The following is a 25241-nucleotide window of genomic DNA, read 5'->3' as shown; positions in this document are numbered from 1 at the left end:
CTGCTTGAACTTAACAAAAAGTAAGTCATTCGGCTTTGGAACGGTTTGAAAGATATTGCTGAAAATCTGTTTCCATGTAGATGTAAACCATTGATCCTACCTCTTTTCTTTGGATCATTATAAGTCTAATTCCTCTCACATATACCGTTTGTTTTAAATTTGCAGAATGTGTCATGCTATAAATATGGAAAATAGGGAAATATGCTTGGGTATTTGTTTGTGATTGAGCACCATACCAAAGAAGTCTAAGCAGTGGCTTGTTGCCAAGGTAGAGTGAGGTCTCTAAAACCATGCCAAAGGACTCTTCTTTGTTTTTTTCCTATCCACTTTTTTTAAAATCTATGTTTGGACCAAGTGATTGACAAGCCTAGAGATGGAAAAAAGCTAAAGAAGAGAGATATGTTGGATGATTGAATCTGGATTCAATAAAAATATGGACAGGATGTGATAATTGGTTGAAACTAATAAATTTTAACAGCAATAAGTGCAGAGTTTCATAAAAATTTTTCCAAAATTACCTGTATAAGTACAAAATGACTCTGCAACACGTCGAGCGAAACAGGCTTAGGGATTTTAACTGACCATAAGCTTACTCTGAGTGAGATATGGCTGTAAATGTATTTGAATAGGCATACTCTCTAAGCAAGTATGGCCATAATTCCCCTGGATTTATGCTGGTCAGACCACACAGGGAACATCAGTTCCTGTTCTGGATTTCACTTTGAGAATCATGCCGAGAAACTAAAAATCCTCCTGAGAAAGTGACCAGGGTGGTTAAGGGTTTGAAACTACTAGGAGATACAGTGGAAGAAACTTAGGAAGCTTAGCCCCAAGCAAAAAAGTCTTAGAGGTGGGGTCTGGGGAAGCATAGCTCTTTCAAGGAAAACAGATTGAGGACCTCTTAATGGAGTTTGAGGAGGGAAGAGAAGTAAACAGAACTCAATCGAACATAAAGGACTTAAACCAATGTTACTGCAATAAACAAAAAATTAAAAAAAAAAAAAAAAAAGAACTTCCTTAAACAACCGAAGGGACTGACTTGTGAAGTAGTAAGCTCTTATCACTGACAAAGGTCAAGACTGTTCAAAGGAATGTTCTTGGGGGATTCATGAATTGGAAAGGAGGTTGAGTTAAGTCAACTTGAACTTCTCATCCAAATCTAATACACTATGCTTCAAGGGCTGGTCTTCAAAACAACATAGAGTTTATGGCCTGGTGGCTCCCTGCCCAGGAAGAAGATCCTGCCTTGGGGACATTTTGTTGCTCTGTGATATGTTAGGAGGGAGAATTTCCTGCATATGGTTCAGTTACAGTCAGCTGTTACCCTGCCGTTCCTTTTTGGAATATCAGTGTCAAGCTTCTCCTTTTGGAAAGGGAGCAGGAGGGGATGATAAGCTGGGAGCAGAGAGGTTCTTGTATTAACCTTTCACTTCAGTTCCAGGCATTCCTAACCTGTTATGTCAATTTGAGTCTATGACTGAATTTAAAGGTTCAGGTTTCCCTTCCAGAGATGGGGCGCAGGCACTGAAACAGCTGCTAGGACTAGGGAGTGGCTAATAGTTGGAAGAAGCCAAACCACAATCTATCGGCTTTAAACTAAAAAAAAAAAAGTGATTAGAGCGAGAGGGAGTTGCCCCCTCCCCCAACACCACTTGCGCTGACCTTTGGATCACCTCACCGAGCAGGAGGTGAACATGGGAACAGGTGCGCCTCACCCCTACCGCACTTCTAAAGAGGGATTGTCACGCTGCGGTCAGTGTGCCTGGAACCAATTAATCGAGGCTAGACGAAGGACAGACTGGGAGAACAGGAGGGGATGGGGTCCGGGGAGAGAAGCCGGGAGCCATGTACGGTGTACACTGCAGATGACATCATTGCCTGAAAGAGATTTTGCCCTCCCCTTCCCGGAGCTGGAGGCAAGCATGTCTGTGAGGGAGCAGGAGTGGGGTGGTCTGGAGAGTGAATTGGTGGGAGGTGTGATCGTGCTGGGGCGAGGTGTAGAGATGTGCGAGGCAGACCTGGAGACAGCCAGCGAGCTGAGAAATCGCGGCGGCGGGGGCTGTTTGCGCTGTTCCGGGCTCCGCCCCCCGCTCAGCGCCGTGTTCGGCCCTGGGAGGGGCACGCCTGTTTGGGGGTGGGGAGTGTGTGCACGAGGGGGTGGGTCCGTGGTGGCGGTGGGGGTGGAGAGCTGCCTGCGCATGTCAAGGCTGACTGAGCATACACGGTCAGGGGGGCCTGGAGAAGGGCAGCTGGTCACCGGCCACCCACGGTCGGGGCCCCGGCACGATCCGGGAGCGAGCTCTGGGGAAGGGGCCCATCCTCCCCGCCGCACTCCACCCCCCGCCTCTGAAATTTTCAGCCAAACAAGAGCTTCCGCCTCCTCCCCTGCCCCTCTGGACCTCCCCGGGGAGCCGAGGGCGGGCGTGGACGGCACTGAGGTGGAACGAATTTTGTAGCTCAGACGGGTGGCCCCGGTGGCTTCGGGTGGACACGCCCAGCTGGAGAAGCCGGTCAAGGCGGATGACGCCGCCGCTCCCGGGTCTTGGCGGATCCTGGTCGGAGCGTAGCTGTTCCTAGGGCAGGTGAGAGGTGGATCAGCATGGAACCTTTCGACAGCCCGGCCGCCTAGAGCCAGCCATGCTGCTCGCTTCCGAGCTGAGCTTTCTCCGAGGCGCAAACAGGAGAAGCAGCCGTGCAACTGGAATTTGAAGTTCCGGGGTGGGCGGGGAAGGTACTGTCCGTGGTGCTGAGCCGGATCCCAGCAACGGGCTCCGGGGAGAGCGTGAGAAGCTGCTGATCTGCTCCCTCGAATTGGGGCGGTCGGCTAGGGTAGCTTGGAGCTGAACCCCCCACCTGGCTCAAAAAGCCTGCAGAGCCTCCCCAGTCACCGGCGCTTGGCCCTTATTTCAGTCAGAAAGTCGCCCCCTTGGGGCAGTTCGTCCCAAAGGGTTTCCTCGAAAGTGTCTGAGAGGACGCAGTTCTTGACCAAGGGAATCTCTCTGTTTAGCTCTGGAAGCCACCCACCGAAAAAAGATGCCTGCTTTCAACAGATTGTTTCCCCTGGCTTCCCTCGTGCTCATCTTCTGGGGTAAGTACCAGCACCCTGCCATGTGAAATGCAGATAACAGTAATAACGCAAACAATAATAACACTTATTGATGTCGTTGGTGACAAAAAGGAGCCCTAGTTGGCTTCCCTCTGTGCACGTCTGCCAGACATGGAGATCCATAAGGGGTTCCATGAAAGCTGGGATTTTAAGACTGGAAAAATGCCTCCCCGCTTCGCTGTTGCTTTATTCTGGAACCTCCCTTGATGTTTTTTTCCACCCCTCCTCCCGTTTCCTGTTAATTCCAAGGTATTTTTTTCTGTTTCCCTTTGCTGAAAGGGAATGCAGTCACGTTCATTATAAAAAATCTCAGTTGCAGTTACATTTCATTTCTCAATGAGTCGTCAATGGGTCTTCAAATTAATTTCTACATATTAAAAAAAAAGCTGGATGCATGCATTTTAAGAGTGAAAATACTTCAATTGTTGATCCATCTGTTTAATTGTAATAAGGAAAACAGGTTTCAGCCATTTGTACCTATGTATTAGGTAAATAGGCACCTGGGAATTGCATCTTTCTTCTTTTTTGTGAACATGTTGAGCTAAGGTGCTTTGGTGTTTGGGGAGCTGGGATTTTTGCTTTCAAAGACGAATAGGTTCTTGCTTGTCTTCTGTGGGGGAATGAGGTGACCTTCTCACTCCAAATAAGGGAGCCCTGCACTTACAACAGCAAGGTTAAGCAGAGTGGTGTCAGAGATGAGCTTGCAGCGGGGTGCCTGGATGTGTGTAGAGGGAGTCAATGAGTTTACGTGATAATGTCTGAATATGTGGTTGAGAGAATGCTTTACTGTGTCAATGTATGCCTCAGTGTTTGAACGTGTGCGCTAGTGTATGTCTGAGCATGTTAGTATGGGCGTCTGAATGGCTTGGTGAGGATGTAGTTGTGTGTGTGTGGTGATTGTGTAATACTGGGCATCTCTGCCTTGGTGATTCTGATTAGATCTTCAGGTGAAATATAGAAGCTCTTCAGTTGATATATTGCTTTATATGATCTTAGCTACCTTCCTCCATGCTAAAAATCAGTAACCAAGATAATTAGAAGTGATTGTGCCCACTTGCCCTGTTGAAACTAGATATGTGGGATTATGCTCCCGTGGTTGCATGAAACTCATTCTGCCTGTGCAGCTCAGATATGCTGATAGGAATTGCCTCTTTGCCTTAGTATCACTTTATTAAGCGTCCAGGACTAACTCTGGCAGCCAGCATTATCTGGATTTTGCCTGTGACTAGAAGCAGAGCCAAGCTTCCTGTTGAACAAAATGCCTGATGAGAGAGTGCTGGGGAGGACAAAGAGGGAGAGTAATGCCAGTCCCAAGGACAGACTCCCTGCCATCCATCCCCAGTAGAGTAGACCAGACCTGAAGATGAAGCCAACATAATAGGTTGCCAATGATGTCACCTACCTTGAAAATTTAAGGCTGGGATTTCCTCAGGGGAGGCTAAGCCTAGGGACACGAGGCTTAGGAGAGATTAGTCTGGCTGGATAAGAAAGAGTGTGGGTAAAGCAATGGGAGATAAAGTTGTAGAGGAGGGTTGGGGTGAGATTCTACAGAGCCTTTCTTCCCAAACCCTAATTTAAGTTTTCAGCATCTCTGCCTGAATTCCAGTGGAGGAAGAGAGCATGATATTGTCCAAGGACCTTTTGACTAGGACTTACAAAACCTGGGTTGGGGTCTTTGCTCTGCCACTAGCTTGCTGTGTAACAACCTTAGATTATCTGGTTCCTCATATCCAAAGTTTGGAGGTTGGAGCAGATGATATCTAACATCCTTTTCAGCTCCGCAACTGAACGGTAGGGAAATATTTACAGAATATAGCTAAAATTGGCAGTGTGCGCACATTACACCCATCCCTCCTCATTCTCAGCATCTTTGTAATCTGAACATTGGTTCACCAAACTGAAAAGCTGCAGCGAGAAAGAGGGATGGTTCAGGAAACTTGGCCATTAAATGTAAGAGAAAGGGCCTCGCTTCACAAATATAATTTCATTTATTTGCATGTAATTCTCATATTGGAAAGCACTTAGCGTAGATGTGTTCTTCTTTCCCAAGTTGATTTTTCACATGATGCAAATATGAATGGAAAGAACTTTTTCCATTCTTTTATTTTCTGCATGTATTGAAAAAAGTTCCCTTATTTCCTTTAATAAAGTATATAGTAATAATAATAATTTTAAAAACCCTACATTTGCCTGGTGCTTTACAGTTTACAAAGCAATTTTCAATCCGTTACTTCTTTTGGCCCCCATATCAATCCCACAGGGATAGCCAGGGGAAGTAGTACTATTTCCAATTTAGAGACAAGAAAATGAGCTCAGGGAGGGGAAAGGACTTGCTAGAGAACTCTTGTCTCCTGATTTCAGTCTTACAGTGCTTGTTCTAGCACCTCTGATGGACATATGTGCTGCTGTGCAGGATTGCCTGATGGGCATCTGTCCTCTCATCCCTCTTCTGAGCTACCTTCCACTCCTCCCCCATGCCATTACCTTTCCTAGGGTCTCACTCATCCCTTAGCTCCTAGTGTCCTCTCTGCTCTTCCTCTCTAGGTCTGCTCTCCCAGATGTCCCCTGTGTTGGGGAATGTTTTCCTCTCTTCCCCAACTAGCCCATGTTGCATCCCATTCTTTCAAGGCTCTGCTAAGTGACTGTCTAATCTGATAGACTAAGTCATTTCAAGGTGTTAATATTTGCAAATAACTTCATTTATTCCCCCCTTTTGGAAAGTATTTACATTCTAATCAAAGCCTTTGTTATGTTAACACAAAAGAAAGCATTCTAGAGCAAGTTTAGGAGGGGCAACATAGCAATGCCCAAATGCCCAAAAAGATTTGGGGTATTAGAGGTGTTGGTTCAATACACATTAGTATCTACCTCGTTATAGATTGATGCTATTCCTTAGTTAAATATAATCATCATTAATACCTCATATTCTTCCTTCTCATAAGTTTCCTCATTATTGCTATGGACATTGAAGAGGAGACCAAAGGTCAAATGATTTGGCCAAGATTATTCCAGGAGTTTATTATTTACAGTCAGCAATGTGGGTTGAACACCTACCATACGTACAACCTTTTCTTGGATATCTAGAGAATTTCATAGAAAGAGAGGCAGTGGTGTACTGGAGACTCACAGGTTGGAGAAGCAGAATTCACTTCTTGATGGAAGGAGCAGCAAGTCATATTGCAAAGGGCAAGCAAACAGGGATGAGAGGATTTTGTGGCCATTTTGCAATGTACTATCTAGGACCTCATGAGCAGAGTTCTTATGCCTTCAAACTGGACTTTGGCCGGGAGAAGGGAATCAGTGGGGCTTGCTCTCTGGTGATACCTTGGATTATTATCATCTCAGGGGCAACTTAGGAAAAAGAGAGCTCCCATGCCATATTCACCATCCTGACTGCATATATTTTTCCCTTCTTCCTTTAACTGTATATGAGCTGTGTCCTATATTAAGACTAACTCATCTACTTGTTCACTAGAGAACATCACCTCTCACCTATTCAAGGATGTTAGTCCAGCAAATTATTTCTTTTCAAACCCCAACAGCTCCACTACTACCTTCATCCAAGCAAAACCATTGAACCGTCTCTCAGTGTGATCACTGTACCAACGTCTTTTTTTTTTTTTTTAAGATTTTATTTATTTATTTTCCCCCCAAAGTCCCGGTAGATAGTTGTATGTCATAGCTGCACATCCTTCTAGTTGCTGTATGTGGGACTCGGCCTCAGCATGGCTGGAGAAGCGGTGCCTCGGTGTGCGCCCGGGATCCGAACCTGGGCCACCAGCAGCAGAGCACGCGCACTTAACCGCCAAGCCACGGGGCTGGCCCTGTACCAACCTCTTAACTGTCCTCTTTGCTTCCACTCTTGTCTTTCCTCACCTCTTCAGTTCATTCTCAACATGGCAGTCAAATCATGCAATTCTGTATAAATCATATCATTCTTCCACTCAGCACCCTCCAGTGCTCCCCATGTCACTCTAAGCAAAAGCCAAAGTTCCAATCATGGCTGACAAGACCAGCTATGATCTGGCCCTGGCTTCTCTCTCCTACTGTGTCTCCTTCTATTCTTGCTTTGTTCCCTGTACTTTATTGTGCTCTTTGCTTTCAATAAACACACTTCCACCCTTGGACCCTTGAGTTGCTATTTCCTCTATTTGGCACACCTTCACACAGTTATTCATATAGTTTGCTCCCTCATTCCTTTCATTCAGTGCCTGCTTGATGTCATCTTCTCAGTGAGGCTGTCTCCAATCATCCTATGCACTCTCTATCTCCTCTGCTCTGTTTTGTTTTTCCTCATAGCGCTTATAACAATTTAGTGTTGCTTATCTTCTCTCTCCCTCGACTAGAATGAAGGCTCCATGAGAGCAGGTGTGGTTTCTGTTTTGTTCCCTGTTGTATTCTCAGTGTCTAGAACAGTGCCTGGCATACAGTAAGCACTTGATATATTTGTTGAATATATGAATAAATAAATTAAAGGTAAAAATAACATTAACAAAGTGATATTTGTACAAAGTATGTTCTTATAAATTATTCCATAGGATTCTCATGACTAATCTATTAGATATTATTTTCAGCATTTTCTTAATGAATAAACTGAATCTCAGAGAGGTTAAATAGTAGATCAAACCCAGGCCTTCAGTTGCCAAATACCATCTTCATCCTGCCTCTATAACTGTAACTGTATATTCTTTGGTACATTTTCATATTCTGCTCTTGAAGTCATCATCATTGAACTAGCTTATCTTTACCACATGTCATTAAATATGAATGTGCCCCAAGGCTCTCTGCTACACAGAGTTCTCAGTGCACACTCTACACCTCCACCTACTCAAAACTTTTGCACAGACAATGTCGTCGTCTTCTTTTTTTTTTTTTTTCATCAGGCCTATAATCAAGACTTCAAACTCATCACATGCTGAAGATGTTTCTGATCAGTTCTCCCTAGTTGTGGACCCTTTCTCCGCTAAAGTGATGGTCCCTGTGCAAAAGCAGGAGACTCTCTTGCACACTTCCTGAGAAGACCAACCCCAGCTTGCCTGAGAGTTTTAAAATCAATTAAATTTATTTTACCTTGACATTTTAAACTTTATCACAGTGCCACTAGTTTTTAAACTCTGTGTTTAAAAATAAAATTTGTTGCCTTCTAAGTCAGTCAAATACAGTATTTCCTTTTTTGACTCAAAATTAGCCAGTCTCATTTTAAGCTCTAAATAAAGCTTTTTTCTGCTTTTAGAAAGAATTGTCTGCCAGTAGATGAACAGACTGACCATTTACAGTGGACTAGTTCTTAAATGACAATGTGTATTTTCATTTTTTTAGGGGTTCTGTTTTTATTATGAATTCATGAGAAGGTAGCATCAGAAGGGCCCTTAGAAGTCCTAATACAAGAGCCCTCAGTGGTCATCTCACTTTTGAATCTTTCATACAATGAGGTGTAGACTCTCTTACCAAATAGTGTTTTGCATTTGTAAACAGCTTCAGTACCAGAAAATTCTTTTTTGTCCTTAGTTCAACTAAACTTACTTTCTTGTAACTTTTGGAGTTGAACAGAATCTATTTTCTCTTTCACAGCCCAGCCTTCAAATATTTGAAGACAGATAAGTTCTGTGTCCAAGCTAAGCACCCCTAGTCCTCATATTTGTTCCTCACCAGACTTTGTCCCCTGTCCAGTCTCCATCTTGCCCCTCTCTGGGAATGTGCTCATTGAACAACTTCCTTTTGTAAAAGTGACACTCTGAATTGATCATAATAGTCCAGATTTTTTCAGAACAGTGCAGAGGAACCGTTCCTGCTTTGTTCCGCACATTGTACATCTGTTAATGCAGCCCACGTTTGCATTTGCTTTGTTGGCAGCCATGTCCCACTTTTGACTCACTCAGAATTTGCAGTCTGATATACTTGCCTTTTTTAACGGGCCACGAGTTTCTAGAGGGCAAGAATTATAAGTCCAGACCTCCGCGTGGCAGGCAAGGTGTCCCACAATCTGCTCTCTCTCCAGATTTTTAGCTTTGTCTCTCTCTATTCCTCTGCATAAAGCATTGCTCCAGCCCAGTGGACATCTCACTGCTGCTCTATCCTTCACTATGCATCAAAATTATGTACATTTTTCATAGAATACAGATATAAGAACTCTCCATGGCTTTAAAACTTTTGACCCCTCATATTGTGAAGCATATACAGAGGTTATCACAACATGAGTCCTATCTATCTTTCTAGCCTCAAGTTTCACCATCCTCCTCTTCCTCTTTCCTCAGCCCAACGAAGAATAATTGCCCCTCTTCTGGGAACAGAGGTTACTCGCCATGGTCTGATTTGATGGTACTTAAGATTATGTGTTCTCTGCTAGATTATAAATGCCTCTAGGGTGTGGTTAGGGTTTTGTTCATCTTTGTATCTCAGCCTAGCATCAGGCCTGGCATAGAGTAGATTTCAGTGAATGTTGGTTGAATGAAGGGGTGCATGGATGGTCAGTGGATGGATGCCTGCGTGCCCTGTCTCCCTCCTAGACTCTAAGTCTTTGAAGGCAGGGCTGCACCACATCCCCACTGCTTCCCGGGAGGCTTTCGGTCAATTCTGGGTCATCCATGCTTCTTCTCTCCCACTCCCTCCCTGTTCTGAGCATGTGTACTCTGGCACACAGGTGAAAGCATACACACATGTATATGCTATTTGCAAGTTTATCTGATGATTCTTCCTTCTCTGTCTCTCTCCCTCCTTCCTTGTTCTCCACTGCTTCTTTCCTGGTGTCCCTCTCCCCACCGCCTACTGTTCCCTCCCTGTCATCTGACGTCTCTCCAGTCCGTGCCTGCTTCCCCGTGTGTGTGGAAGTGCCCTCGGAGACGGAGGCCGTTCAGGGCAACCCAATGAAGCTGCGCTGCATCTCCTGCATGAAGAGGGAGGAGGTGGAGGCCACCACGGTGGTGGAATGGTTCTACAGGCCCGAGGGCGGTAAAGATTTCCTAGTATGTCTGACTGCTGACTCTGGACTTTCTTCTGCTGGCCTCTGCTGTTTTGTGCCTGCCTCCCGAGAGTCTGGGGAATGGTGATCTGGCAAACACTGGCTCTTTCTCATCAAAGCACTGACAGCTCCTCAGCAGATAACTGACAGGCTTAGTTCAGCTCAGCCTCTGTGAAAGGAAGGGCACTTGGCCAGCTGCCAGCTTATTCCTGGGTATAAGCAGAGGCAGGCAGAGAAAGATAAATAGTGTTTGGAGCCTACTGTGTGCTAGTCACCCGACCAGGCAGCTAGCAGGTGTTTCCATTTCGTCTTCCACACCATCCTGTTGGGTAGATTAGATTAGTAGAAAAATGGAAATAACACTAAGCATCATTATATGAGATAACATGGGTTAGCTCATTTAACTCTCACAATCCCAGTGAAATAAGAATGACAGAGATGACCAGGGCTGATATTCAGCTGGTACATCCAGTACAGCCACATCAGTGGGTAAAATTTTAAATAGTTCTATCATGGATACTTGCTGTGCCAAGCCTCTCAAGTGGCCCCACCACCATCCTTCCCACTAGGAACCCCTAGGCCTCCCATGATCTAGAAACCAAAGAATCAGCACATGACAGAGCAGGGAGCCTCCAAGACTGTGCCCCTGTGCTGTGGCCAATGTCAGTTCTGACTGGTTGGTGTCAGTACTGAAATGGTTGTTACACACTTCTAATACCACCTGGGGGATGACCGTTAGTCACACTTTCACTGTCTCTGGAGCCAGGCTGCCTGGGTTTCATTCTTGACTCCACAACTTACTAGCTCTATGTCTTTAGACAAATTGCTTAACCTCTCTGTGCCTCAGTTTTGTCATCTCTAAAATGGGAATATAAACCATAGTTACCTCATAAAGTTGTTACCAGGATTCCTGAGCTTTAATTTTTAATGCATTTAGAATAGTTCTGGAATATAGGAAGCCCTATATAAATAAATGTTTGTTAGAGAAAAGATATATATATATATAAAGGAGGCAAGTGAGGCTCAAAGAAGTTACGTTAGTAAGAGAGCGTAGATTTGAACCAGGTCGTGTGACAGCAGATACAAAGCCCGTTTTACTGCACCACCTCGCCTTCCTGGAGGCAAGTTTCTCCTCCACAAAGACTTTTAAGAGACAACAGCAGGGTGAAATTGAGTTTCGCTCACTCTTCTGTCTAGCTTTCCTAAAGCTGAACTCATTTCTGACTCTATGCTGTGTGTGCCATTCTGACACAGGTTTGCCCCATCAGGTGCCAGAGCTGGAGCCAGTAGACTTCCCAGCGCCTGGCTCCGGGCTGGCCGTGACTGAGGCTAGTCCCCGGTTACAGGAACCTGGATGTCTTGGCCAGATGCAAAAGCCCCATGGGCCTCAGGCCTGGTCTTGTGCCAGCTGCCTACTCTGCTTCCAGGCCTGCCCAAAGTGAGGAGAAAGGTGGATCAAAAGGAGGAAAAGAAACTTAAGAAATTGTGGTGGAAATACAGAGCAATGCTAATAAAAGCTTTTGTGAAGATGGAAGTATTCATATTTGTGTTGTCCAATACAGCAGCCACTAGCCACATGTGCCTATTGAGCACTTGAAATGTGGCTAGTGCACCTGAGGAGCTGAATTTTACATTTTATTTCATTTCTACTAATTTAAATTTTAATGTAAGCAGCCACCTGTGGCAAGTGGAGACTAGAATGGATAGCACAGCTGTAGAGGAAAAAAGGCGTGTCAGAAGGTGGAAGTGTTTGAGAAAAGAAATTTAGAGACCACATTTCAGTTGTAATTCAGCTCAAAGCGAAAGACCTGATGTGTGCGTGTCAGTTGGCAGCTCACTGCTCACCTGCGATACCTTAGCATCCTGGATCCCCTTCCTGTGGCCTGGCCTAGACTGCCCACATCCTCTCAGTGCCGAGCAGCTCGGACAGCCAGGTTTTGAGGCCAGGGCTTTCAGATGAGTTCATGACTGATGAGACTGCCTCTTTTGGTCTCTATGCCTTGTTCTCTCCCTGGCTGTCCCTAGGACACAGCTTACTCTCTTGTTCTCTCTATTTCCTTCCAATGGTTTCTTTCTCTCAATCTCCTCACCTGGTCTCCTGTGTGCTTCACTCACCTTCCTTTGTGCTTCTTTTCATCTCTTTTTTCCTGCCAAGCTTCTTCCTGCTTGCCCCTTTCTGCTTCTTCCCTTGACATGTCCATACACCTTGGCACCTGTTTGCCTTTGTCCATCTTTCTCTGTGTTTGCTCTCTTCCCTGCCCTCCTTTGAGCCTCCTCATCCCACCCCCACCCTCTGAGCTCCTTCTAACATTGCAGCCTGTTTTCCCTGTCCATGCACGATTCTGTTCCTTTTCTCTGCCCTCTCCCCATCTCAGCTCTCCTACCCTCTTCTTCTCTCCTGGCCCTACCCTCCTCTGCTTCTCTACCTGCAGATCTACGAGTATCGGAACGGCCATCAGGAGGTGGAGAGCCCCTTCCAGGGACGCCTGCAGTGGAACGGGAGCAAGGACTTGCAGGATGTGTCCATCACTGTGCTCAACGTCACCCTGAATGACTCCGGCCTCTACACCTGCAACGTGTCCCGGGAGTTTGAGTTTGAGGCACATCGCCCCTTTGTGAAGACTACACGGCTGATCCCCCTTCGAGTCACCGAGGAGGGTGAAGCTGGGGCACAGGGTCTCTAGGGTGCCCTGCTCTTGGGTGGTGGGCAGTGGGATTCCACACAAATCAGACTCTTGCAGAGTGCAAAAACCAATATATTTGGAAACATAATATCTAAAAATGTCACCATTGGCTTGTCTTCCTGTAGTGGCCAGCCTCCTGCAAACTGGCCAACTAGCTTGCCTCTCTGTGCCTTTCCTCAAAGTAGAAAGGCTTGGAGATGATAGTAGAATGAACTCTTCCTGGTCCCTTGACTCTCATCCTTAGAGAAAGGGGACAGCCTCCATGAAGCCTAAAGTTGCCAAATCAGCTACGCCTTGTTCTGTGGCCTGGGTTGAATCCCACACTCAGTGGGCTCAGAGGTTATCTAGAGTTCATCTACCCTGCTCTCTCTAAGCCGTGCATACCTCAAACCAGTGGTGCTAAAACTTCAGCAGGCCTCAAAATCCCCTGCAGACCTTCTTAAAACTCAGACTTTCTGATTCTGTAGGTAGAGCCTGAGAATTTGCGTGTCTAACAGATAGCCAGACAATGCTGTTGCTGCTGGGAACCACACTTTGGGAACCACTGCTCTAAACCAAAATGTGACAGGCTTTTGTCTTCTGTCTTCCCCCACAATAATCACACAGCATCCCTTTCCCCATCGTGGCATCTCTCACTGCATAACCTCATTCTCAACTGGGAGAAGGGCAAACGTTGATAGCTCTGCAGTCTTTAGTTTAAAATCTTCAGGTTTCCACGGCTTGTTCCTTATTAGGGTGGGAAGTCCTTTCATCAACCTAACTCAAATGTTTCTGTTGCAATCAAGTCCAGAATCTTGAGGGTGAACTTCGAGTCTTCTCATACACTGTTCTTGTTCTGCTTTCAATGGCCTCAGAGAACAGTGGCATCTAGCCTCATGCAAATGTTCCTTCACATGTCAGAAGAATGATATATGCACCACCCTTTGTGTTTTCTCACCCAGGCTAAGTGATAATTCCATTTTGCTTAGCCTTCCTCAAACCATCTATTTCCAGTATGTTCTTAGCATTATGGCTGCCCCAAGATGCAGGATGGTAAACAGGCAAAGGTGTGGGGCATGAAAGAAAGAAGAGGTCAAATTTAAGATAGGGTCTTCCTAGAAAAGGACCCCAGGAATCCTGGCCTACAGGCCACAAGTTTATTTTTTATCATGTTGTTGTGTTCAAATTTATGAAGCCAACCTGAGAGCAAACGACCAAGTAAGAGATGTCATGATTTAGTCAGACAACATGACTAAAACGGAAGGTAGGTCAATCCTGAAAGTGCAGAAGGCCTCTCAGGCCACTTGAATCTAGACCTGATGAGCCACTTCCCCTCTCTGAGCCTGTCTCCTTTTGTGTACATCGAGGGGTTGGACTGGCAGCTCTCTAAGGTATTTTTCTGTTCAAAAGTTCCATTATCCTCTTCTGTTTACACACCTCTTCTCCCTGGGGGAACGGAGCCTGGCGCCCTCTACTGTTCACCATTGGGAACTGTTGGCTGGTGATGCCAGACACTAGGAAGGTGCCTCTGTGTCTCCACTTCCCGCTCTCTCTGGCTTTTGCCTCCAGAGATCCTTGAGCAGCCGGTGCAGAGTGTGTCAAAGCTGAGCCAGTATGCCTGCCGGGCACCAGAGCCAGTCTTGGGTAAGAATAGAAGGAAAACAAGTTTGCTATCAGAGCCACAGAACCTCTCTGGATGTTAGGGCTGGAAGGAAGCTTGGCTCTCATTTAATCTAGGGATTCTTAACAAAGAGCAGGCATTAGAGTCACCCAGGGGCCTTCCTTCAGTGTAGATGGCTCCATACCACTCTTGTGGGTGTGAGTTCAGTAAATTGGGGTGAGATATGGCATGTGTAATTTAAAAATAACTCCCCAGGTGATTGGAGGGTGCAGCTCTGGTGCCCCTCATTTTGTGGCTGGGAAGACAGCCCTGGAAGAGTGAGGGGCTTGCCTAGGGACATGAAGCAAATTAGCACCAGAAGCAGGACTGCAATCCAGATCTTTTGCCTATCAGGCTAGCTCTATTTGCATTGCATCTTTTCCTTCTGCCACCATCCCACTCCCTGCCACTTTTTCTTTCTTTCTTTCTTTTCCCTCTGTGACCCCTTGGCAGACCCCCCACTCCCCCCACTCACGGTTCTCATATTGCTCAGAGCTACATACTCCGTGTACACACCATGACATACCCCACCGCATCTCCTCCATTCCTGTGGCCCCAGAGAATCTCCCTAGTTCTCTTTGTTCAAGCCGGACTTATCCTGGTTTAGGCTCTCAACTCCTGGCTCTAAGACAAAAATCTGAGGCTCTTCACCTAGAGGTGACTAAAAATACTGAGGATAGCTTCCTGTGTTACTGCTCCTAGGCTATTGCTTTTAAAAAGAGGTAGTGTGCTTCAAGCTGAGCACATCACAAATCAGGTAGAAGCAAACCCATGAGAAGACATTTGATGTGTATGGCATTCTCCTCTGTCTCAAGCTGCATCGATGACCTCCAGCTGCAGTTAGGGAACCTGGATGATCCTGGATCCCTTGGATCCTTCCCTGAGCTGAAGATTATGGATGTGGCTATGCTGGGCTTTTGAGCAAGGCCTTGGGGATGACTTGGGCCCTATGAATAACCAAGGACCATGAATCTAATTTGCTGGTGAGAGCTAGCAAGGGGAGACATGCCTGCAACTTCCTTCCCACTAGGAGGGAATACATATCAGGACATTTGCCATGTATCATGTTTTGATTGTCATTTTTGTTGATCATGAAACAACGATGATCAATATTTATTTATATTCATTCATTCAACAAATACTTACTGAGTACTTCAAATATCCCAGGATTAGACTACAGGCTGACAGTTCAGAAATAAATATGTTCTCCATAAGCACATAGTCAGTAGAGAAGAGAGAAAAATACATCCTAATACAACCTGAGAGGTGTTATAATGGATGGATGAAAAGAGTGCATGGCGAAGGACGTGAATAGCTCTGCATGAGAAGCTGAGGAAGATTTCACAGAGGAGGGGGCTTCAGTGGAGTCTAGAAGAATGATTGGGGGGCTGAAAAGCAGGAGAGGATGTTAGGACAGAGGTAGCAGTGGAGTGTGAGATACAATCTAGGAAGAGGGAAGAGGAAAGAGGAATTCCCACCTATTCCAAACGACCACGGTGTGTATGAGAAGAGAAGTTTTGCTGGCTAACCAAATGGAAATGAGATGAGAAAGGCTGGACTGTGAATGGCCTTGCATGCCATGTTCATCGAGATCGGACTTTGTCCTGAGGGCCGCATGGAACATTGAAAGGTTTTAAGTAGGAAACTGGCAGGATGAGATCTGTGTTTCAGAAGTAGAACACTGAGGATAGTCTGGTTAATACATGGAATCCTCCAGTGCTCTTTTCTGTTTGGGTTTGGAATGACCTGGAAGGAAGATGAACTGGGAAGGTCCCTGTTTCTAATCTAGACTTGTAGAGAACGTGCCCGGATCGCTGGTGGGCTGACTGCACTGGCCCTGTACATGTTTTCAGAAGCTCTCTCCCTAGTGCTACCACCCTCCGCCACCTACGCTCAGAGGACATAGGCAGTTGAACTAAGACACGTTCCTCACATCTGTGTAGACTTTTACATCTCATAAGATATTCTTAAATGCATTAGGTAATGTAATGGTGTGAGTTAGTATCCTCACTTTACAAATTAGGAAACTGAGTCTCAAATAAGGGAAATCACTATTCACACACCAGTAAGTAGCACAACTGGGAGGCAGCTATACATGTATCTCACTCGGTTCCAGGATTCCTTCCACTGCTCTCCTACTTCTTCTTCCACCCATCATTCTCCCTCATCCCTCCCTCCAGAGCATCTGAAGAAAGTGAGTGAGAAAGCTGGCAGACAGGAGAGTCGGAGGATATTAAATCTCTTTGACACCTCCTTGAGTTCCTTTAGACCCAGTACTTATTTAAGCCATACTTAAAAATAGGCCTCATTTATCTCTGACCCCAATGACAGCTCCGGGTTTGTTGGACACACATTCTGAGCCTCACTCTCCTCCTTGCAGCTGGAGAGGACTTCACCTCCGTGGTCTCAGAAATCATGATGTACATCCTCCTGGTCTTCCTCACCTTATGGCTGCTCATCGAGATGATATATTGCTACAGGAAGGTCTCAAAGGCTGAAGAGGCAGCCCAAGAAAATGCGTAAGTCCAAAGATGCCAAAAAATGATAGCTAGCACCTTCAGAGTGCTTGCTGTCACAGGTGCGGTGCTGAGCCATTTACACAATTCTCCACTTTCCTCACAATGACCTTTGAAGTAGGCAGCATTAATATACCCTTTTTACAGATGAGAAAACGGAGCCTGGGAGGGTTTGCCCAAGACCATTATAAGAGGCAAAGCAAGGTTTGAATTCATGCCTGCTAACTCTTGGCCTATACTCTTAACCACTAATGTAAAGCCCATCAGCTGCCACTACAACCCCCCAAAATTAGCATTATTATGACCATTTTATAGATGCTGAAGCAGTCTCATAGAGGTTAAGTGCCTTGCTGAGGCCACACAGATAATGAGAGGAGAGGCTGGGATTTAAACCTAAGCCTCTCTATTCCTAATGGCCATGCCCTTTCTGTCGCACTCAGCTGTTTGCTGGACACCATGGAGCTCATCAGGCCACCTGGGCACTGCCCTTTATTAGCTAAGGAGCTGCAAGCAACACATTCTTCCCCCTGAAGCTTGACAGCAATGGAATACCCAGAGTAGGGGCTCTCATTCTCCAACGTCCAGACTGTACCTTGCTCATTTTCACCAAGGCCTTAGTCACTCAGAAATGAGCACACGTGAGAAATAATGGGGTGTGAGGGTCTAAGAGTCCAAATTGGCCTGTTATTTGGGGAGAAAAAAGATAGAAAAGAACCCTCATAGATTTACAAGGCTAGCAACATTGCCAAAGTGATAATCTAAAAACCTTAGGCTATTAACACCTAGGAATGTTTGATAAAATAAAGTATCATTTTGCATGATATTTATGGTCTCAGGGAAGGAAAAAATTACAATTAACCAGATAGAAACATACAATGATATGCTAGGAGAGGTCCTATTCCTGTAAGCTAGGTGCTTGGAGTTTAGTGCTTGGACAGGAAGTGCCCTCATTTGGACAGGAAGTGCCTGCACTTGGACAGGAAGCTCCCGTGCTTGTACAGAAAGTGCCTAGAATTGGGCCTGCACAAGAAACAGAGTTGGAACTGAGGCCCTCAGCAGAGCCAGGATCCTCAGAGGGCTATAACTCATGCAAAGGAAAATAATCAGTCCACCAGTACAGGGAAAAGCCAAGGAAACTTATCCATCTTGGCCTGACTCCAAGTAGAAACATAAAAAATTCTTGAGAATTAGTAACCACAAGCCTGTTCTCACACTGTTTGGGATTTAAATTTATACTACCCATATGGTGCAGGAACCTCTAAGCTGAGAAATTCAATAAAAAAAATTAGTCCCCAGACAGTAATAACTATGTAGAAGCAAATGAAAAATCATTCTGAAGGGACCCACTTTCAGTTGAGGCTTAACAGGATTCCCCAGATAAAGCACTGCTGAATCTGATTTCACAGTCTGATCCAAAACTAAAAGACACATCAGGAAACAATCCAGCATGAGCAAGAGAAGTACCAAGGACAGGATTAAATGCCAGGACTTCAGACACAAGAAGGGCCTGATAGACTATAGAAAATAAGTTTGTTTAAAAGAGTTAAAACAATAAAAGGAGGAACCAAAAATGTAAGAACAGAGTAAGTTGCTAATAAAAAAGAACAGGCAAATTTGAATAGGAATAAAAAAAATCTGTAAATGAAAAATACAATCAATAAAATTTAAAAGTCAATGAATTTTTTCACCAGAAGATTGATACTGGTAACCAGAAGATCACTGTAAGGAAGTTAACACAGAATGAAGCACAGAGATATAAAAAGATGGAATATCACAGAGAAACATGAAGAAAAAAAAATGAGAAGATCAATTAGAATAGAATAGAGAAAATGGAGGAGAAACAATATTCAGAGATACAATGGCTAAGGAAAGGCATGACTCTGCAGATTCAGGAAGCACAGTATGTCCTGAGCAGGATAAATACATATAAATCTAAACCTAAACACCAACCATCTTTAAGCTGATAAATGGCAGCTACTTGGCAAATGTCATCTGTGTTGCAACTTTAGAAGCGTTGCCTATAATATTAGAAACATGTCAAGGATACCACCTCTTCCTGCTTCTGTTTAATATTGTATTGGAGATCCTAGGTAGTGTACTAAGTAAATGCAAAGAAAAAAGAGTAAGAATTGTAAAGAAACTAAATTATCATTAATCACCCGCAATATGATTACCTACACAGAAAACCCAAGGGAATCTATAGACAAATAATTAGAACTAGTAAGAACATTCCAGAAGATTGTTGTTACAAATGAAAATATAAAAATACAAAAATCACCTATATTCCAGCCACAAAAATTTAGAAAAATATTTAAAACATTAAAAAAAATTTTCAATTACAATAGCAACAAATACTCTCCAGTTCCTGGGAATAAATTTGATAGAATTGTGCAAGACCTTTAAGGAGAAAATTACAAAACTTGACTGAAAGACTTAAGAAAAGACTTAAATAAATGGAGAATAAAACCTCACTCTTATAAACATGGCAATTAATCTGCAAATCCATTGAAATTCCAATCAAAATACACATTGGATTTTTCAACGAACTTGATAAGCTGATCTTAAAAGTCAAATGGAAGGGCAAAGGGCCAAAACTAGTCTAAACCAAGGGATGAACAGATAGTAAATATTTTAGGCTTTGCAGGCTACACCGGGTCTCTGTCACATACCGTTCTTTGGTTTTGCTTCTTTGCTTGCAACCCATTAAACAAGTAACAACCCTTCTCAGCCCATGGGCCGTAGTTTGCCGATTTCAAAGAAAGAATAGTAAATTTGGGGGAGGTGGCTGGTAGGACTTTTCCTATCAGATATGAAGATTTCTTATAGAGCTATTAAAGTAAAGAGTTTGTGAGGCTGACATAGGCATACAACACAGACAAACAGAACAAATCAGAGAGCCCCCAAATAGGTTGATGCTTATATAAGAAACAAATATGTGGCAGAGATGGCAGTACAATCACTGAAGGAAGAATGAACTGTCCAAAAAGTGGTATGGGGACAATTCCTTATCCATATAGAAAAAACTAAAATTAGATTCCCCATCTCTCTCACTAAACAAAAATAGTGAGTGGATTTAAAGACAAACTAAAATGTAAAGCTTGAAAATTCTATTAAGGAATTAGACTATCTTTATTACCTTGGAATAGAGAGGAGTTCTTAAAATACAAAAGGCACAAATCAAAGAGGAAACAATGATAATTTTGATTACACTATACATAAAAATCTTCTGTTCATTACAAGAATCCACAGGCAAAGGTTAGAGACAAAAGACAGACTGGGAGAAGATATTTCAAGACATGAAACTATCCAAGGAAAATCAATGAGAAAAAGACAAATATCTCAGAAGGAAAACTGGCAAAGCAAATGAACAGTCAAATTACAGAAGTAGAAACCCAAATAGCCTATAAACTTATGAAAAGTTGCTCAACTTCACCAGTAATCAGGGAAATGAAAATTAAAGCAGCTATAAAATATAATTTCACACCCATCAGTTTGGCCAACATTTTAATCTAACAATACTAAGTCCTGAGAACAATGTGGGTAAGCGAGAATACTCATACACTGCTGATGGAAGGAAAAAAAAAAGCTCTTATTTTTCTAGTCTGCTGAAAGGGCCATTCTAGTTTTCTCTCAGGAAACACAGCCACTCACAAAGAAATGCAGAGCTGTTCTGTAGACATTCTTGTTTCTGTGTGCTTGCTCCTTCCCTTTGCTTGTGTTCCCACCTTTGGGTACAAAAGCACTGATTCTCTTTCCCTATCTGTCCTCCTACAGGTCTGACTACCTTGCCATCCCATCAGAGAACAAGGAGAACTCTGCAGTCCCAGTGGAAGAATAGCAGAGAAGGGGTGTGACTTGAGGTGATGCACAGGGAAGGGGAGGGGAAGGTGAGGAAGGATGGCAGGTTGCACTGGTGACTTTGTCACCCATAACCAAAGTGACTTTAAATTTGGTCCCTTAGATTAGATTTCTACCCTACCCAGAATCCCCACCCTCGGGGTACTTCTTTGAGTTGAAGCCCAAGTCACAAAGCTCTGTGCGATGGCAGGCATTGAAGGTGAATTGCTTTGGCCTGAGTGTTGGGGCAACTTGAACTCCTTACCCATAGTAACAAAAAGTAATTCCCCCACTATCTCCTTTGTAAGGATCATGGATTTGGTCAAAGAGTCCTTGCCTAGGCTGGACTGGACTGGGCTGGAAATTCTCAGTTAGTTGTTTTATCATTGGTAGGTGGCCTGAACACTGAGGAACCGGATATCCCAGGTTCAGTGATGTCAACAGCGTCAGGAGGGTGCCCCAGAGGCCACATCGCTTCCCTTCATGCATCCATCCTTCTATTCATTCATCATACCTCCACTCACCTCTGAACTTTCACCTCTGACTTCCTAACTCCATCAGACTTCTACACACCATAAGACTTTGCCAGAACTGAGGAGCCAACATTTCTACATGGACTCAACCTCACCTTGTCCTAGCTTTCAAGCAAGCAGCTCCCATGCCAACTGGACTTCTCCCCTGTACTCAACTGACTTTGTAGAAGTGCTGGAGGTGGCACACCCCTCTGCTCCTAATTGGCTGGAACTGGCTCATTTTCCATTGCTGCAAGTGAATGGATGTCTTAATGGAAGGAAGCAGGAATAATTAATTCAGTTAAAGCAAAAGAGTGTCATGAAATGGGATTCCTTGAAGTCAGTTTTTTTCAAGTTTCTAGCCCACTTGGCTAGAGCATCAGAGCAAAGCATGCCTGTCTAGGTTCTCCAGTGATAGAAAGTTCACTAGGCATGAACTAAAATGTTCTCTGGAGCTTGGTACCGATACATACCTGATATGTCTCTAAGACCTAGGTTGGACTCAGTCCTTCATGAAGCCAAGGAAAGGAGACTTGGGAGGAGCTGCAAGCAACTTAAGTGGCTCTTAAAAGTCATAGAACATGTTCATGATCCTAGGGGAAGGTATGCTCCCTTCCCACAGGAGCACACTGCCTGAGAGAGCTGGGAGGCATTATTTTCCTGTGGGCATTGGAACTGAAATTCCTAAATTCCTCCTCTTAAAATTTCTGTGGATCAGTATTATTCCACATTTTACAGGAGGCAGCTGAGACTCAGAAAGGGCTCGACTGAATAAGAGACTTCAGAGGAGAAACTGGAGCAGAGATGAGCCTTAGGTGCTGCCCAGTTTACACTTTGGGAGATGGGATAATTTTGTTTTTAAAAAGACTTTGAAATTGAACTTGGCTCTGGCCATGCCTCTTTCACAAGCACAGATTGGGGTGGATTGCCTAGCTGAGGTGAACTCTCATAGATTTCAGGTAGCTAGAAATTGGCCAACAGAGAGAAGGACCTGAGGTAGACTTGAAGAATTTCCTTAGTGAAAAGATTTGTGAATCTGAAACATCCTGCAGAAGGAGACTGCATCTAGGAACGACATTTAAACTAAGAAACATGCTTTTTAGTCTGAGAGGGATAATGAGCAAACGAATAAGTGATAGAGAAGGGATGGGCTAGGTGGCTTCCAAATAGTTCACCTGTGAATCCATAATGTCTAGTGGTTTGTTTTCCTGGATTTGGAGAGAGCAGAGGAACACTGGAAATATTTGTCAATATCTCATGTTTCATTTTAATTGAGTGGTCCAAGTGTGATGTCCTTCAGCACCCAGTGATGAGAGAGGGGAAGGATGCTTTATGGGATATGAGAAGATGAAAGTGACTGGGATTCAATGAGAGACATGTCCCTCAGATCTGGCGGAATTTATAGGGAAAGATCATCTTCCATTGGCTCTGGGCCTCACCCGACACTCTCATTTTGTCATCTCTTCCATCTCTGGGGAAGTACTTGAAACAAGTCCTTGTTCACATATTCAAGAGTCTGATTTTATTGAAGAAAATACTTGTTTTTCAATACTTCAAGAAAGAAAGGATTTTCAATAAAATCGAGGCTCTTCTTACTAGTAATTTCCCATATAATCCCTCTGAAATAAGGGACAGAATATAGATCATTCTTCCTACTTTATATTAGGAAAATAGGTCTGGATTACTGTGAGGTTTTCCTAGTCACATGGCTGGTTGATGGCAGAGCCTGCAGTAGAAGCAAGCTACTCACTACCATTCTACTTTCCTCTTGGTTCCAGCAGACCGCGCAGCTAACTTGGAATCAACTTTTATCTTTTAAAAAAGCCCAACTCAGATGCTTCCTGAGTGATTTTTAAGGAGCTGAATGGTACCTATAATTTCTCTTATTTATCCTTTACAAGTAACCTTCTCTATTATTTTCCTTTTTCTAACTTCTCAACTCTTTTCATCCTTAATACTTTCATTAGAGCTATATGGTTTACAAAGCATTTTCATTTCAATTATCTCATTTCTTCTCCAGAACTAGCCCTGAGGTGGATATTACTAATACCCATGTAACAAATGAAGAAACCGAGGCTGTCTGAGGCTAAGCAGCTTTACCAAATCATAAGTTTGTACAAGTGGTCAATGGAAAGCTGGAATCCAGGTCTGCTGACTTCTAGCCAGTTCTCTTTCCACTTAGACCATAGTTGCTTCCTTTCCTCTCCTTTTTTAAGGTCCATCTAGTCTTTGTGTCTCTTGCTTTCCTGAGATGTCCAACATCTTCTCTCATCCCTAACTCCACTCGACCGCTCCTCTACCACTTCGCTTCTTGGCAGATGCTAGAAATGTGCTTTGAGATCAATTTCATTTTGGTTTTCCCTTTCTACTCGGTTTGTATATCATTATTTCTCCTGAATTGCAATTAAACACCTTCCTGGGATACTTGATCATGACTATAAATCTACAAGGTACTGTGATCATTAGCCTACTTCATATCCTCACCCACCTCCCTGTTTCTCCCCATATTCCTACAAAGGACCCAGACTAATGTGCACTGCTCTGGAAGCTTTATCTGGCATGCTGTTCTTTTTAAAGGGCTTAGAAATGTTCTCAAGGGCTATTATCACTTTAGGAACCCCATCTGTTGTCTTGGTGCTGGATATTTCCTATGACTAATCCTCAATAACACAATTCACTAAAGGTCAAGCTAGGCTGGGTCTGATTTTCCCTTGCCTACTGCTTAACAGCCATGAACCTGACTGCTCAACTCAGTTGGCCCTGTAAACACCTTGCCCTACTGACTTTTACTGTCAGCTCTGTCTTGTATCACAGCCCCAACTCCTGCATGGAAATACCCTGACAGTGCCTGTCCCTACCCCAACCTTTATTGTTAGTCAGTTTAAAAGCATTATCCCTTAGTTTCTCCATCCCCATACATCCACACACCTGGCTTTCTGATTCTCTGAGTTTCTGGTTTCTCCTTAACTGCCAAACTAGAAATGTTAGTAGGAAAGAAATTTTTTCAAAGCAGGAATATACTGGAAATATGTGTAGAGCAGTGAATGGTTAAGAGAATAGATAGTAGCTCCCTCTCCTCCCCACAAAACTACTAGATCAAAAAGGAAAATATAACCATCTCTGAATCCACTTGACATAAACCAGAGAGAAAAGGCTGTGTAATTGCATCTTTGCAGGAAGAAGCAGCAAGAGTTAGACATATTTCAGAATATATCTTGGTTCCCCTTTCCCAAGTTAATATGGAAATGGAAAAATAAAAAAAGTTTTCTTCTCACCTCCTTTTGTAAATGAAAAATCCCCAACCCAGTGAATTCACCTAGTCACTGCAAATGTATCTGAATAGTATTTGGTGTGCTCATTACTCCAATCATCCGTTCATTCTACATTTCAGCACCCCCTCTTTGTCAAGCACCAATCTAGACCCTCAGTGTGCACCATGGTCTTAGGTCTGAAAAATGCTATCACCCAAGCCTTTCCTAATCTCTAAAACTCTACTGTGGTAGATAACTCATGTTGTTCTCCCCCCTTACTTAAGTTTATAGTAGGACCCAGTAGACAAGCACCTTAAGCAACTCTGAGTTGTAGATTAGACCCAATCTCTATCACAGGCCAGCTAAACCTCAAGGCTGGTAATATTCTTTTCCCCCGAGTCATCATTTGGCAAGAGCTATGTCCGATGGACAGTGTGTGCGATGGGAGGAGTGTCCGCTGAAGGACAAGTGCTTGTAGCTCTGTGACACGCCGTCAAACTAGCAAACTCTTACAGTCTTGCAGCTGATGGAACTCTGCCACAATGTCCCCTTCATATTGCTTTTTCTGATTTTCCACTGCCATTCTTTTTCTGAGCCCTAGAAATGTTGTTCCTGACCACCCAAGCTCTCCACAACCTAATGCCTGTATGTAGTGTTTTTCAGTAAACTCCATGTTTGTGTCAATAAAGTGTCTTTAAACACTGCTTGCTCTGGTCTTGCTCTGTGTCTGCTAAATAT

The 25241-nt window shown here is 44.0% G+C and overlaps 1 protein-coding gene across 1 annotated transcript; it reads left to right on the top strand.

Annotated features, from left to right (window-relative positions):
* The first annotated feature begins 2237 nt into the window (after positions 1-2237).
* SCN3B (sodium voltage-gated channel beta subunit 3) lies at positions 2238-25201 on the top strand. The gene is made up of 7 exons (XM_087433847.1): positions 2238-2582; positions 3008-3088; positions 9905-10068; positions 12497-12722; positions 16768-16906; positions 20678-20763; positions 21134-25201. The coding sequence occupies exons 2-6, from the start codon at positions 3034-3036 to the stop codon at positions 20739-20741; spliced, it is 648 nt and encodes a 215-aa protein (XP_087289973.1). The 5' UTR covers positions 2238-2582; positions 3008-3033; the 3' UTR covers positions 20742-20763; positions 21134-25201.
* Positions 25202-25241: the final 40 nt, after the last annotated feature.

The sequence above is a fragment of the Ceratotherium simum genome, chromosome 7, assembly GCF_057802395.1.
Source record: "Ceratotherium simum simum isolate JZ-2026a chromosome 7, ASM5780239v1, whole genome shotgun sequence".
Lineage (NCBI taxonomy): Eukaryota > Metazoa > Chordata > Mammalia > Perissodactyla > Rhinocerotidae > Ceratotherium > Ceratotherium simum.
The sequence above is the reverse complement of the archived record's forward strand: the minus strand, read 5'-3'. Positions and strand labels throughout refer to the sequence as shown.